Source organism: Montipora capricornis, chromosome 7 (genome assembly GCF_036669925.1).
Source record: "Montipora capricornis isolate CH-2021 chromosome 7, ASM3666992v2, whole genome shotgun sequence".
Classification (NCBI taxonomy): Eukaryota; Metazoa; Cnidaria; class Anthozoa; order Scleractinia; family Acroporidae; genus Montipora; species Montipora capricornis.
Genome location: NC_090889.1, coordinates 18,484,515 through 18,499,514, shown reverse-complemented (window position 1 = coordinate 18,499,514; position 15,000 = coordinate 18,484,515). Strand labels below are relative to the sequence as shown.

Here is a 15,000-nt window from a genome sequence, read left to right as displayed (position 1 = left end):
TGCACCTCGACAAAAGAATTATAAATTGACCGCCATTTATGAATAAGGTCTATTGGATTCAGTTTTTGCATGATAGCGATAATTATCAAGGCATCAGTTTGTGTTATCCGCCTCAGCCTTCGGCTTTGGCAGATAACACAAACTTTGGACTATCATGGGAAAACCAAATCCAATAATTGTTAATTAACTAATATGATTAGAAAATAACGTAGTCTGTTGGAGATATGGCCAATGTTCCCCGATTACTGACTTAAAAAGATGACTGTTGAATTATCATGACGACCAGGGCAGGAGTACCCATCGGATCCACTCCGCAGAATATCCGCTCTGCATGCTTATGTCGACCTGGCTGGGAATCTTAGCTGCCAGGGCGGCGGCAGATCACACTATGTAATATCAAGGCATAGGTCGGTATATGGATCTGCAGCGTTATCCCAATGAAAAAAACCCAGTGTTTAAAGCGCGCGCTAGTACGTGTCACCTACAGCCATCCATTTCTTTTCGATATAAGAATATGATAGCAAAATGATCACACATTTTTGTCTACACAAGGAGTAAGCATATCGCATGATGCATTTCGTAGATACAATCTTAATCTGTGAAAGATTACAATAAGTAACAATAGTACCATATCGTATGACATGCTTGTTTCGTGTCACATACCCCTCTGGATGCCAGGAACACCATTCCAGTAGCAATCTGGTTTGAAAATGACAATAGGTCATAGGTCTTTAGTGGCGCTACTGCTAGCTTTCCGCAATAATGTTTGTCAAAAATTCCACGGCTTTTTCTCAGGTACCCCAGAAGATCCCCACAGGGTAAGTACTCCATGATCAAAATTGGGTGTACTGTGAAGGTTGCACAGAGTTTGGACAACTTCTATAATGCTGCATTCAAACTGTTAACTTCTCGGAAAGGTGGATATGGGCTCTATCATTATTACGTTTAGATGCTTTTAAGAAGTAAACAAATAAAGCAGTATTTGCATGGCTCTGTGTTGGAAGATTAAAGTTTGGCCAACCACCTTTGTCTGCATCGCATATTAGCGGCTCACCTTCAATGAGCAGAAAGGATGATAATGAAGAAAAGGGCGAATATCTACACATTCCCCAAGTTAAAGGTCATGTTACCCAACAATGAATGTAAACGTGAGAAAAAAGAAAGACATGAATTAAATAATAATAATAATAATAATAATAATAATAATAATAATAATAATAATAATAATATAATAATAATAAAAACATTAATCAACGTTACTCATAATTTCCAAGGGCTGGATTTTTAATATGACGAAAGTATAGTGAGTAAGAGATTATTAAAAACTTACAATATATTTCTAAAGATATAACATTCTCATGCAACATGTACACTTCCTTTAAATTATTTATCTCTCGCTGGTGTTCTTTGCAGCCTGAGCGAGTTTCTCGCACAAAAAAAATTAACAAAAAAATAATAATTGCAAATAGAACTAAATAAATAAACCAAAGCCTCCAATACTTTCATGTATGAAATGGCTCCAAGTGGGTTCTCTGTAGAAGTGTGAAATCAGGAACATGACCATTCTATACAGCCAACCATTTGCAATTTTTTTTAAATTATCAGATTCAAGGGTTTGCATTTCAGATTGAAAAACAAATGTCATATCTTTTGTCATTATTCCATGGCATTGCTTTGATGATTCACCTTTTTTTTTTATTGTTCTGTTTCTTGACCTTATGCTATGCAATTGTTGGAATTGAACTTGACGTTAAGAGGGTTTAGTTTGTTCTTGGGAAATGTGGTGAAAACGGCCATTTTCTCATTACTCGAAATGGGCTAAAATTTCCCAAACAATTTATAAGGTTTTCACGAGCGGTCTTGTACTATTGGTGCAAATTTCTCACAGCTGTTTCTATTTAGCAGTTGCAATAACATCCTTACTTTGGGTGGTGACACAGCCAATGAATTGAACAATATTCGGCTGAGGGCTGTCTCCAATAACTTTGCCCAACCCGATTTCTCTCATCAGAGCGGCTTTTCCTTCATCTCCAGATGTGGCTACAACAAATGAAACCAGGGTACAATCAGATTGGACACATGACTTGTGCGGTGTTTCATGGATTTCTACCTCCTTGGTCATGAACTATTAAGAACACGGTTGTTCTTCCCAGACTTGTTTTTGTCTCATTTTCTTTACGTCATGAGGCATTGTGATAAAGGTAAGTCCATTTTTCTTTTAATGCCGGTTGGTCCTTCGGATAGGAGGCTTATATCGATGGAAGCCGATGGTGCGCTTCTTACCCTCCCTCCATTTGTCAGTGCTCCATTTTACAGGTAATTAGAGCTACAGCTACACAAATTAAAGGAAGGTGTTAAAACATGCAGACATTTAAGTCGCTGAGAATCGAACTTGTGTCCTTTGGCTGTCAAAGACGCGCACCAGTCAATTAAGCTACGCCTGCTCCTGATTCAGTGTTTGGGGCTCCAACGCTTAGGGAGAATCGAATATGCTTGATCGATTCAAATCTCCACTCTGTCAACCAGTTGGGGGTGTTTAACCATCTTATATCGTATTTTGAACTGCAATGTATCAGTGGAAAATAGGCTCAAAAATGTTTAAAAGCATTATTTATTTATGAATTTTATGAGGAACTTTATCCCTTAATGTGCACCGAGGGTAAATATCTGGTGTATTTGAGGCAAGACGTCGCCATGAAAGTTTGAAATAAAAGTTAAAGAACAAAATGTCTTTGCACACTTGCAATGAATAGGGATCAAGCAGGAGAAAAGGAGTAGGAAACCTGTTAGGAGAAGGTGATCTATTTTGGTAATCTCCGCATTTGTTTCGAGGTTAAGATCAAGGTGGGTAGATTATAAAAGATATGAATGAGAATTGATGATTTTTGCTGCACCCTTTCATAAAATATAGTAATGAGGATTTGTTTCTTTCTGTTGCGACATATTTTTATTGTGTATGTTGAACGAGGTTTTGTAAGCCTCTACGTGACAGGCAGTGATATTGCAGTGAAAAATTTCCCTGTCTTCTTTAACTAAACGGTATCCGATGGAAACTACAAATTAACAAAGCCGAATGGTACTTACGAGAAAAGCACTTTGCTGCAACAAAACGTATGCCTGGTTTTCCATTTTCACGACTCAAGGTTGCTCGCCAAACTGTTCCAAATGCTCCTGAACCAATGACCTCCTCAAGTGCAATCTGGCGACGTGATATTTCCCATGCGTCTACTTCAACATTCAACACCTCCATTTCATGTTCTTCCTCGGTACCTCGTGATCTTTAATCCAGAAATGTTGAGTGTTAGTTCTCTCATTTTCCAATGATGGGTTGCTTGCCGCTCGCCAAAACTATTTTTCGTTTTGTCACAGCAAGTTTACAAAAGCGTAATTGGTTTGCTTATTTGATGCGGGAACACTCCCAAGGATGATGCAAATAATGTAGTTCGAATGCCAGAAACCACTTAGCGGAAAGCAAGAGAAAAATCTAGCCCTTGGAATATGTCACGAAAACGGGTGTCTGTTCCCCAAGACGTTTGCAAAGTCAAAAGACTTCGAAATGACGTTCAGAATTGCAGAAACAAGGAGGTTGGTGTATGATGCCCGAAAACCCGTAGTGGGAACTAACTAAGAAAGCCATACTTAATATTCAACAGCTGCCATTTTACAATGCCAGATAAGTTCACATCATGTATGCTTAATAATCGCGCACTTCTTGGGGAACAGAATTTTGATCTTGAAATATGTTTTGTGAAATTCACGTATCCCGGCCAAACCCCCTACACTCTCTCTCTCCTTCATTCTGTCTGAGGATGAGGGGACAGAACATTTCCATAATATATTGGCCTCTTCTAATGATAATTCTTTTCAATCTCAATTTAGCCCGTGGTCAAGATGCGCGGCTATTTGGAGGAAGACACCTGATTGGTTGCCATTGGCTGTGTGACCATGGCGCGAAGCTAAAAGTAGCTGAGGCATGGAGATGTGTTCTCTACCTTCATTCTCTCTTGCTTGTGGTTAGTTATGCTGTTTACAGAACGGAGCGTCATACGTAGAGTATATCATAGAGAGCTTACGCACGAGACGTTTGCCAAGTAGCCGAAGAGAAACTGGGTCGAGACCGACGTTCGTGACTTGACTTGCTTGCATTAATCATGTCACATTAGTGATTTCGCTAGTTGCGAAGCAGTTTTGTTTCTTTCTTAAGACTGAATCAATATTTATTTCAGAAAGACAAGAGATATGCTTTTTAAAAGTTACAGCCAAGGATTGTTACGAGACGATAAACATTTTCTCAGTTAATTTATTGTAAGAGAACACGCCTTGAAACCTTCAATTTACCTACACACGCTATAAATTGGATGTGAGATGTTATGGGTAATTCTAAATGGATCCTGAATATAACGTGAAATTTTGCCTTCACTACCAAATGAATGAGACGCATACGACAGAGTAGATACAGGGCCCTTTAGGCCAGCAAATACCTCATACGCCCGTTTATTGTAGGAACACTGACAAAATAAATACTGCTCACCATCTCACATGCCACAATGCAGACATGTGTCTCCAGAGACAAACCAATTCACAGTAATATAAATTAGTGCGACACCACTGGATACGAAAAGCCAAAAGCACTTTGTGGAAAAGAAAGGGAATGTATAACCTCACCAACTGCGATGCCGCTAACTCCGTCAATACTCCTGTCCGTGCAGGCAAATTAAATATCTCTGTCTGTTACGCTTCGCTTCATTGTCAGAAATACATTTTGCCTTCACTACCAATGAGAGGCATACATGTCGACAGTGTCGTTACAGGAGCGCATTGGTCAGCAAAGACCTCATACATGTTGACAGATAAAGAAGGAGCTTGAATTTGGTGTTGAGCGCACGAGTCAGTTTACTGAATGAATTGACACTACAAAGCTAAGGAAAAATTAAGCTTAATCTACAGTCCTAGATTCTTGGAAACCTTAAGCCTCGTTGTAGTTTAGTCCCACGTGCAAGGCCCTGGCTACTCTCTTGGTTCTCCACCTTCAATTCCTCTCATTTACTCCGGAAGTAGCAGCAATGGTTGCGCCAACGGACAAGATGTTTCTTTACCTAAACAGGGGCACCCAACGAGAATATAGTTCAAAACCTCTTAAACATAGCATTGTTAAACGTATTTTGGCGTTTAAATGGTAGATATAGGCATATTTTTACCCCCTAGATGTTCGAAAATCCTAGGACAGGCAGGCAAGCAAGAAATTTTAGAACAAATGTTCCGAAAATTCTAGATCTGAAATCGTCTTCCGAACAGATCTTTTCCGAAAATTGACGTTGGGTGCCCCTGCCAAAAGCCCACCTCAAAAATTGCTGAGGATAAAAAAAGGAGAAAACAGGAGATTAAACATCGCACAAAAGTACATCACCTGTAAATATCTTTAGTGAAACAAACATTTTGGAACGGATAAATCAACATCATTAAAACAACTCCTTCGACCTTACGAAAGAATCTCAACAGCCTCAAACCAAAACAAACTTCTCAGAAGCCCCCCACCCCCTTGAGGGAATAAGCAGTTTTTCACAGAAGCCCAGTCTTAACAAAATGCGTTGACACCACTCGTGCCTGGCCAGTTTATCATTGTATATTAGACACGCAAAACAGTCAAACTTAAGGGGACCCCACACTTTATCTAAGAGTTTAAATATGTCGTCATCAGTGATGGTGTAATCATCATAATCTATTATTCTACTGATTTCGTCCGCCACATAGATAAGATCTGGGACTCCAATTAACATCTATGGTGATTCCGTTTAACATATATCACTGAAAAATGTTCGATGACAATTTCTGGAATCGAGGGACCCTGGATCCTTTGCTTACAATTGATAAAATAATTATCTGTGAACCATGACACAGTTTGTGATTTAAATTCTGCTGCAAAAGCACCAAACGACAAGTGCCGGACCTTTCTTTGCTCTCAGCTTCAGACCAATTCTGATCAAACGCCTTTACCTCGGTAACGACTACACCACCACATTCTAAGCTGGATGCGTCAGAATACCCCATTTTCGATGTCCTCTCTTTAACCGGCCAGATTGGAATGCCATTGCATTTACAAAGGATCACTTGCCAGAAATCTAACTCAAATTCCACGCCTTCACTTGACGTAATTTTACATGATCAAGCCACGATTGAGCAGAATAAATTAGTGCGCACAGATTTCTCAACATCAACATAGATACGTTGCATACATGGATGGGTCGCCGTGTTCCTCCTTAAAGATCATTAATGTCAACAAGAAGGCTCGAGATCCTTTTGTCCGTGGCAGCAAGAATACAATCGGCGGTGTTAATTTCCGTTCCAAGCCGTCTGAAATGACAATCGTCTGACATGACTTCCAAACACTCTATTCCTCGATAGGCAAGAAACCAAATTTCAACAAATCAGCGTGATCTTTTAAGCTACATATATTAATTCGTGAGAGAGAACGACTCGCTCCCAAACCGTCATCAAAGAACAAAACGATTGGTTTTCCTTCGCCGGGCAACTTTTCACCCAAAGGTTTTAATTTTTTTGAGAAAGTGTTGGGAGCCAAAGACAGCCCAAAAGGCAAACAGTTAACATGAGGAATCTGGCAGTACCGACTTGATATCTCCAAGCAAGGGCTAGAAACTTTCTGCGTTCAGGGAAGATATCTATGTGGAGATACCCCTCAGAACTTCTTTGGCAACCCAAATGCCTTCGCACTCAGGCTTGAACTTACTTCTTGTACAGGTGGTTATTCACATGCGTAAGATCTAAAATCAATCTTTTCTTTCCAGGCTTTATCACTTAAAGCAATGTTATGCAGGTTATGGTACCATATCAAACACCAATTATTGCTGAAAAGATTCGGTCATTTTTTGTTGAAGTAAAAAATTACCATGGCAACAGGAAAGCCCTGCAAAAACACCCCATATTTTGGCTTTAGCTGCTCATATCTCAAAAACGAACTCGGTGACCCTCATTCTTATTTCTGAAATGTTATCTGTGCAGCGAATTTAGAGGCACCTTAAATAATTGAAAATTTAAGGTAGCTCTAAATCCGCTCCACAGATTTTTTTTACAATATGCAGAGAGTTTCTTCTTGGCCTGCTGAACAGTTTTGTGCAATAATTAAAAAATATAGGGTGTTTTTGCAAAGCTTTTCTGTTGCCCTGATAATTTGTTATGTCAAAAAAAAAAGATTTTATCTTGTTTAGCAATAATTGATGTTTCACATGGTACCATAACATTGCGGCTACGTGATAAATTTTGTGGTGTCAATCCTTCTATTAAGAACGTTTCTTTCAAGTGTTGATACCGTTTTGAGCCAAATTTCTCTCGTAAATGACAGGAAATATAAAGTTGATTGTTGTCCAGTGTATACGCAGGAATAAAAGAAAATCAAAATCAATGAATAAATTAATAGAGTTATTCCACATCAAATAAACCTACCTTTCCGCATTTTTTTTTTTTTTCATTTCACCACGGGCAGCAAATACCCATTTTTGACATTTTTGACTTGATGTTTGGGACGTGTGACGTCATTAAAAAAATTACTTCAGGTCAACGTCCATGTTGAGAAAAACATTGCCTGCTTAAGCTCTCTAATTAGCTAATGTCTTGTGTAGTGCGTTGCAGTACAGTGCAGTGCAGTATATTGTAAAGTAGAGTTGTATTGTGGAGTATTGGGTTAAAAAATATAAGTTGTCTACAAAGAATGACAAATAAGTAAATAAGAGATAAATTGCTTACAAGATAGAAAACGGAAAAAGGAAATCGAATAGAGTGTAAAATTGTCCTTATACAAAAACAAAAGCAATAGAGAGAGCGGTAGATGACTTGGTTGGACTTGTAGAGGATCAATCTAATTTTGTGGAATGAGGAAATGTTTGTCGTTAACCCGTCTGCACCAGTTTTTGAGACTAGTTTTTTCTTGTTTTTAAGAATCATTAAGTCATTTCTATCTCGCTGGAAACATTTCTTACGACCGAATTTCGAGGTCTGTCGAGATTCTATTATTACCGTTAACGTTCACTTTAGACAAATGAGCAGTATATGAGATCAGAACGACTGAGCAAAGGTCTCTATTTCTTTTAAAGTGCATTATTGTGTATTACAAGTGGGTTAGCGAATGTGAGAGAATGATTAAGACATATCAAATGAAAGGTATTACAATTGAACTCACTGGGAACTCGGAAAAATCCGAGCCCCAGATGGGCTCCGAGTTGCCAGTGGGTTCAATTGTAATACCTTTAATTTGATATGTGTTAGCCATTCTCTCACATTCGCTCACTTTGGTGGTTGGTTGGCCCCATGGTTCACAGAAATACAGGCAACTAGATTTCAATGATGCTCTCAATGTGACTGCACGATGCAGTTATGAGCTATGCTGTCAGTCGCTAATACCCACATTTCACGGTTGCACACCATAGAGTCTCCAGTAGCTCAGTGGTTAGAGCATCCGTACAAGATCACGGAGGGTCGTGGGTTCGAACCCCATCTGGGGCTCGGATTTTTCCGAATGCCCATTGGGTTCAATTGTAATATCTTTCATTTGATATGTACAAGTGAGTTGACCAAAAAATAATAATTGACTTACCTCGCTGTGGCTGCTCAGTGCAGGGACGTAAAGATCATGTGAAGACAAAATAAGGAAATATATAGTTGGTGGGGATGAATATACCACGTTCTTTGAAGACTGAAATTATAAGAGCAAGTAAACATGACTTTATACCGAAGAGGAAGGCTGGTAATTGTCATGACAACCAACGAAATTGCGAATGTTTTAGGCCTTCTACTACGACTAAGACTACGACTACGACTACACTAAACATAGAAAATAACCTTTCCGATGTATTACACTGCTCTACGAGATCACAAATACCTACATGGAAACATAACACTATTTATAATAACTTAAGATGCGGTGATGTGTACCTGTCATTCGTCGTTTGCAAAGGTACCAGATGATTAATGCTGATAACACCACAGCAGAAAAAGGGCCGACGATTAAGTACCACTCTATCGCTCTGGTAGCTGTAAAAAACAGAACCATGCATGGGTGCAAATGTTTCAACGCGCAGTATATATGCCATTCGAGGCCGAATTTGGAGGGGCAAAGTTACTACTCTTCTTCGATTATTGGAGCTTAAAGGAACCAAGCGATTTAGCAGATATTGCTATGAACCGTATTCATAAATGATTCTTTTCTCTTTGTGCTAATTATCCTCACTAGCCTCTTTAGCAAAAGGAAAATTCAAAAGACTTTTTCTGCCAAAGTGAGGCTAGTGAGGATGATCAGCACAAAGGCAAAAGGAAGATTTATTGGCCGCGAGTTATGAATACGGACTATATGGTAATATCAATTTGAGAGCAAAACTTAAAGGGGCCATGCTACGTTATTTGAGGGTGTTTCGGGGAAAACCTTAATTAATCACGAGTTTAAAACTCGCAAATGGTAGTGACGGAAAATCCTTTACTGATAAAATTATCGTTAAGTCACAAACGAGATGATTCTGAGCAGAAACGAACTTTGGTATATTGCAAAAACGTCGAGCCGCCTTTTTGCAAGGTTGACCAAATGCAATCCGTTTCAATCTTGTACCTTTCTATCCATCCATAATTTCTCTTTCTTTTATGTTTTTCAACAGTTTTTAGTGGTTATTTAAATGTTTCATTCTAATTTTTGGGCATTTTGGGTGTAATGGTATTACAACGTTTTGCGTGACATGGCCCCTTTCAACTTAGCATGCCAAAGACAAGTGACATCTCAGTCATGCTTCTCTTCATTTTATCGTGCCAGTATTTAACAAGGTAGTGAAAATTAAAACATTCTACTCAAAAACGACTGGAGATGTATTAAATATTTTGAATTTTATGACCAAATTAACGAATAGTCTTACTTGTATTTACAGACGTTGGTGAAATGATCTTGCGTCACTGGCCACTCGACAAATTTCAAGAAAGGATCAGAGCCGTTAAGTTTAACTTATTCATCCTTATGTTCTCATTTACACGAGATGTTGAGTCTGTAGTAGCTTCAGATATTGCGTTTCCAGTTATATCGCAAAAAATATATTTATACGAATACATATTTAATATCCGGCGAAAATTACATGCTTTACAGGGGCCAGGGCGAAGACGGAATGTGACAACGCAATTGATGTCACCAAAAGATGTTGGTCAACAATTTTGTTTTTTTTGTAAACCTCTCCTCGCTTATTAGAGCATGATCAATACTCTTTAGCAGTAGGCTCCATCACTACATCAACTCGACTGCATTTTTTCATGCTTATTTCCTCACTTACAGCACGCGTGATGATGTGGGGGCCCACTCCCCACAATCAAGTTTAAATTAAAAAAAACAAACAAACAAACACACAAACAAAACAAAACTGGAGACCGGCAGATAGCAAACGCTGATCGAGGCGGGCTTAAGGATAGCTGTCAAGTAGAAGAAAGAAAAACAGAAGTAAAAAGTATGAATCCTAAGACACCTAGATACACTCTGGAGTTTAGTATAACAATTGATGTGAAAATAAACGCCTTTTTTCTTTCTGCCCTCTCACCTCCAAAGAAACTTTATGAGAGTTTGCATTTGCTTCAAGTGATTTAAAATCTTTTAAATGGTTCGCCAGATATTTTTGGGATATATTATTGGTGCCAGATATGCCGTTCTCTGCAGCCTGAAGTTGTTCATGCAGAACTTATGGAATCACGATGGAGGTTCCACGGCTAGATACCCTTGGGAATGAGCAAAGACGGTAGTCCTACCATGAAAGGACTGGACTATATCTTACTGCACTAGTTTGTGGCAGATCAGCCAACTCATAGTTCTTAAGTTAGTCTGTTACGCCAGATGATTCACCTAAAGACACTTAAGTCATCCGGCCATACATACTCACCTCCTGGATTCGTAAACACACACACACACGCACACACACACAAAAAACAAAAAAACAAAACAAAAACACCTGCGTGAGTAGACACCCGTCAAGTCCCATCACGTTTTTGCTCACATATTGATTACTAACAGACTAACGGTGGAACAGAGATATTTGAAAGGAACAAAGAAGCTCGTTACACTTTAAAAACCCTACCTGGTCTGGTTTTGGGAGAATTTTGTTCTTGGTGCCCTATCAAAAAAGAATTCAGAAAAGTCAACATTTCTTTTCAGTGTATTGTTGGGAGCGAGTTCTCCAACGAAACAGCTATGGCTTGAACTCTACAACCATAATTAGCAAACTCTTGTTCCAACTCTTTGTTTATTGTTTATTATTTATTGTTTATTATTTATTGTTTATTATTCAGGACTGTTTTCAACCAAACCCAAAATTCTGTCAACTCATGCCAATGCTCGAACTAAAATACCTGGACGATTACATGAACGTTGGTGAATGTGGAGAACAAATTGTCAAAGCTCCCATTTGTTTTGTTAAACTGTTAAATTGTCTAAAATATTAGGAGTTTCTATAAAGGATGACCTAAAGTGAAATGAACACGTTGACAAAATTTTTGCGAAAGCCTCTCAGCGAATTTATTTGCTTAGGCAACTTAAGCCCGCTGGTATTGACCACATTTCTCTAGTTCAATTGTACTGCCCATGTATTCATTCTGTCTTGGAATATGCCTCTCAAGCTTAGTTTCCATTTTAGTTTACCAGTCTATTTGTCTGATCAAATTGAGAGGGTTCAGAGGCGACTTTTAAGGATTATGCATCCAGAAGCATCACATAGGAAAGCACTGGAAGATACAAATTTAACAACGCTTATCGATAGACTAGAAGAGTTATGCGTAACTCTGATCACTAAAAGAGAGTAATGGTCTGCATAAATTAGCTACCCTGCTGCCTGCGCACAAAAATACTTCTCAATATAACTTAAGAAGCAAGCGAATGTTTGCTATGCCTTCTATTAAAACTGAAAGATAGATAAGGGTATGGGAGGAGGCGCTCCCAAATATCCAATTAATAATTTTAATAAAACTAACTTAAGTTATCCCTTTGAAATGTTTCATAACACACTCTCAAAACTTCGATGTACAGTTTTCCTCAATCTTAAAGCAGGGATTTTATATTCTGATCTTCTGCGATGCCATCGGCACCAATACTCGAGAAATTAAGAGGAAACTAGCGATTCTTTCATTGTTGCCAACTACATTATTTTTCTCTGCAAGAGTGCGCTACCGTGACAGCAATCATTTTCAGGACTTTGAAAGTGTTTTCAAGTGCCCAAATAACAAGATCGGCGTTGTACGTACTATTGCTCGTAAAATATATCGACCGGTCTACTGATTCGTGGTCTGAGCTACTTTGCTTGAGTATCTGAGACTAGTTAAACGTACACTACTGAGTAATGTGCTGTAGAGTATCCAGCCTTGCTTCTTTTGTTTTACTCTGTAGTTGTAAAATGATAATCGGGTTTTTTTGGGTGAACTTTATAAGAGCAAAATGTATATAACGCATTTTATTAAGGTGGCCGAACACATTTTTTCCTCGTTCAGTGGTATTCATGGAAGGCCGACAAGGATTTTTTAAAATCAAATATGGTGAGCATTAGTCTGGCAGCATCTGTATTTCCGTAGGCATTTACTGCTGAAAGCAAGCCACTGCTTTAGATATGTTGAGGGAACCCTAAGGAACACGAAAAAATACATGTTGCCAGTTTTGCAACCTGCTCTGGGGCTTCTTAGGGGATGCTTTAGAAACCTCCATTTAGACCACGCATGAAAACGAGGCTACGGAATAAAACGCATTCTAAGTTCGTCTATTATGGACAAATTGTCGCTACGTACTATTTTCTTCATACTCTGTGGGTACATGTTGTTAAATAAATAAAAAAAATTGCGTGTTCAATCGTTTCTTTCTCTTATTAGTTAACGATGCGTCTAAGTACTTTTGTCGTATCATTAAAATTAATTGTGCGTAACAAATGCTTCTGCAGCTAAACTTAATTGTGCGCAAGGAATGGTGTTGCTAGGCACAAAGCTTTTTTAGAGTAAAGCGTGTTTCTTATTTCTAGCAGTGTGAAGTTATCTTCAAGTAGTGTGAAGTTATTGATAGTTCAGGAAAGACTTGATCTTGTGTTGAAGTTATAGACAGTATGTTAAGAGACGGACGTGACCACTTCAACAAAGGAGCCACACCGTTGCCAGGCAAAATGCACGTGCTGGAAACTAGGTTTATACACAAAGGCGTTGTAATGTCTCTCACGGAAACTTTCGTGCGTGTGCTGGCCTTGTAAACGATTTAATTCATACCTGGACAAAATAGGATATATTTTTTATTCGGGATTAATCCATCTGGGTTAATTAACTAGAGAAGCTAAAAGAATTCTGTTGACAAGAGCTTCTAGTAAGTGTTGTCGTGCAACTGCTGTACTCCTGGTCTTCAGTGTATATTAGTAAATAAAGATTGTAACGCTAAACTAAGGTTAGGTCGAATGTTGTTGTACTGTCGAGAAAAAACCCTGTAGTTCCATCCTTATTGTTGTAGAGATTCCGATACCGTACTAACAATTAATCCCGTATTGACGTTATTAGTTTTAGGCTTGGATTAGCCAGGTACATTAATTAATATTGTTAATCCCTTGTTTATTTCGGTTGGTTTAGTCTTTGTTACTTTAAGTTTATTAGTTGAGAAGTCACGTTCCGTCCAGAAGGTTTAGGGTAGTGATCCTGGTCAAGCAACCACTGCGATTGGTCTTAGATGGACTAGTTCATGGCCTAGCGGTACTGCAATTTTTAAGTCATCAACATGGACCATGTTTCGTGCAGCCGTAGGTACACCTTCGTAGTTCATGTTAATCACCCCTTTTGTAGTTGACGTTATCACGTTCTAAGCCTGTAATCCATTGACCAATCGCAATGCGTTGCCTGGACCAGAAGCGCTAATAAGTAAACGAATCTTTCGATCTAAGGTGCTCTTTTGAACAACTACTTGTGGAGAACGTATCCCTAGGAACTGATGTAAGAACTGAAGAGAAGATTAAAAGCTAATCCCTGCCCGTGACAAAACGTTCCCTTCTTACAATGTATCCCTGAATCACTTTAATGTATTACGACGATTATGCTCAAGCAAACCATATTTCAATCTCCTAATCTGTCTCGAGGAAGCTGTTGTAATGCTACTCTTCTAGAGAGTACAGCATTCTCTGTTTCAATTGATTTCGATAACACTGGGAATTCATATGCCTCAGCTGTTCAATAACTTTTTCCTTCCGTCAAACTTCCATCTACAAGTATTTCACTGGATCCAAGGAAACTTGTCAAGCTTCAAATTCAAACAATACGTGAAAAGTGTCATCTTTATATACTAGTTCTCTGTATATCTGATCCTTGGAGCAGGTCTTTAAGGTTTACTCTCTTAATCGTACTCTTTTATGTACAAAGTTGATTTGAAGAGACCTTCGTGCTCACTGAAACGTTGAATATCTAGCCAGTCAACGACAAACCCTTTTTTTTTTAATTCCTGGAAGAGTAAAATCTTAATATTTCAACGTGAGGAAGAATATTTTGCTTTTCTGGGTACTTTCGATCTTGGTCACAAACCCACACAGCACAATGATCGCCACCAAGCATATTTCCAATATTATTGGATTGCTGAGTTTAGAAACAGGCCAAAAGCTAGCCCGCTATACACACATAAATACAAATGAAACGGCTTTATTGAGTTATTTCCTCCAGATTTATACCTGATTTTTTTAATATTTCATGACCATTTCACAATAAACCTTATAACATTACGCAAGCAAAGAAGTTGATCAGCAAATTTTATCTCATATTTCACGGTTATTCAAACAAAAACTAACACTTGCCAAGTATAAACATTGCCTAGATCGATTTCTGAATAAACTGTGTCAAAAAAAATTGTTGATCTCTCTCCAAAATCGTTTTTTGGACGTCGAAAGAAGTTACCGCTATACAGTTTCTTACAGCGACTTACAATGTTTTCCCCCTCGCGATCCCAGAACCCTTTGCGTATAAAGCAGGGATCCG

The 15,000-nt window shown here is 38.6% G+C and overlaps 2 protein-coding genes across 2 annotated transcripts in view; both read right to left on the bottom strand.

Annotated features, from left to right (window-relative positions):
- The window catches only part of LOC138057533 (tyrosine kinase receptor Cad96Ca-like), a 13,284-nt gene extending 10,023 nt beyond the window's left edge, over window positions 1-3,261 (bottom strand). The window contains exons 1-3 of the mRNA XM_068903523.1: window positions 3,085-3,261; window positions 1,924-2,040; window positions 664-848 (exon numbers count right to left, since the gene is read on the bottom strand). Coding sequence (XP_068759624.1) covers window positions 664-848; window positions 1,924-2,040; window positions 3,085-3,250 — 468 coding nt within the window. The 5' untranslated portion in view covers window positions 3,251-3,261. The remainder of the gene's footprint in view (window positions 1-663; window positions 849-1,923; window positions 2,041-3,084) is intronic.
- A 2,007-nt stretch (window positions 3,262-5,268) lies between these two features.
- LOC138055741 (protein sax-3-like) overlaps window positions 5,269-15,000 on the bottom strand; it is a 12,874-nt gene continuing 3,142 nt past the window's right edge. Inside the window, exons 3-5 of the mRNA XM_068901620.1 lie at window positions 11,106-11,141; window positions 8,944-9,042; window positions 5,269-5,351 (exon numbers count right to left, since the gene is read on the bottom strand). Coding sequence (XP_068757721.1) covers window positions 5,269-5,351; window positions 8,944-9,042; window positions 11,106-11,141 — 218 coding nt within the window. The remainder of the gene's footprint in view (window positions 5,352-8,943; window positions 9,043-11,105; window positions 11,142-15,000) is intronic.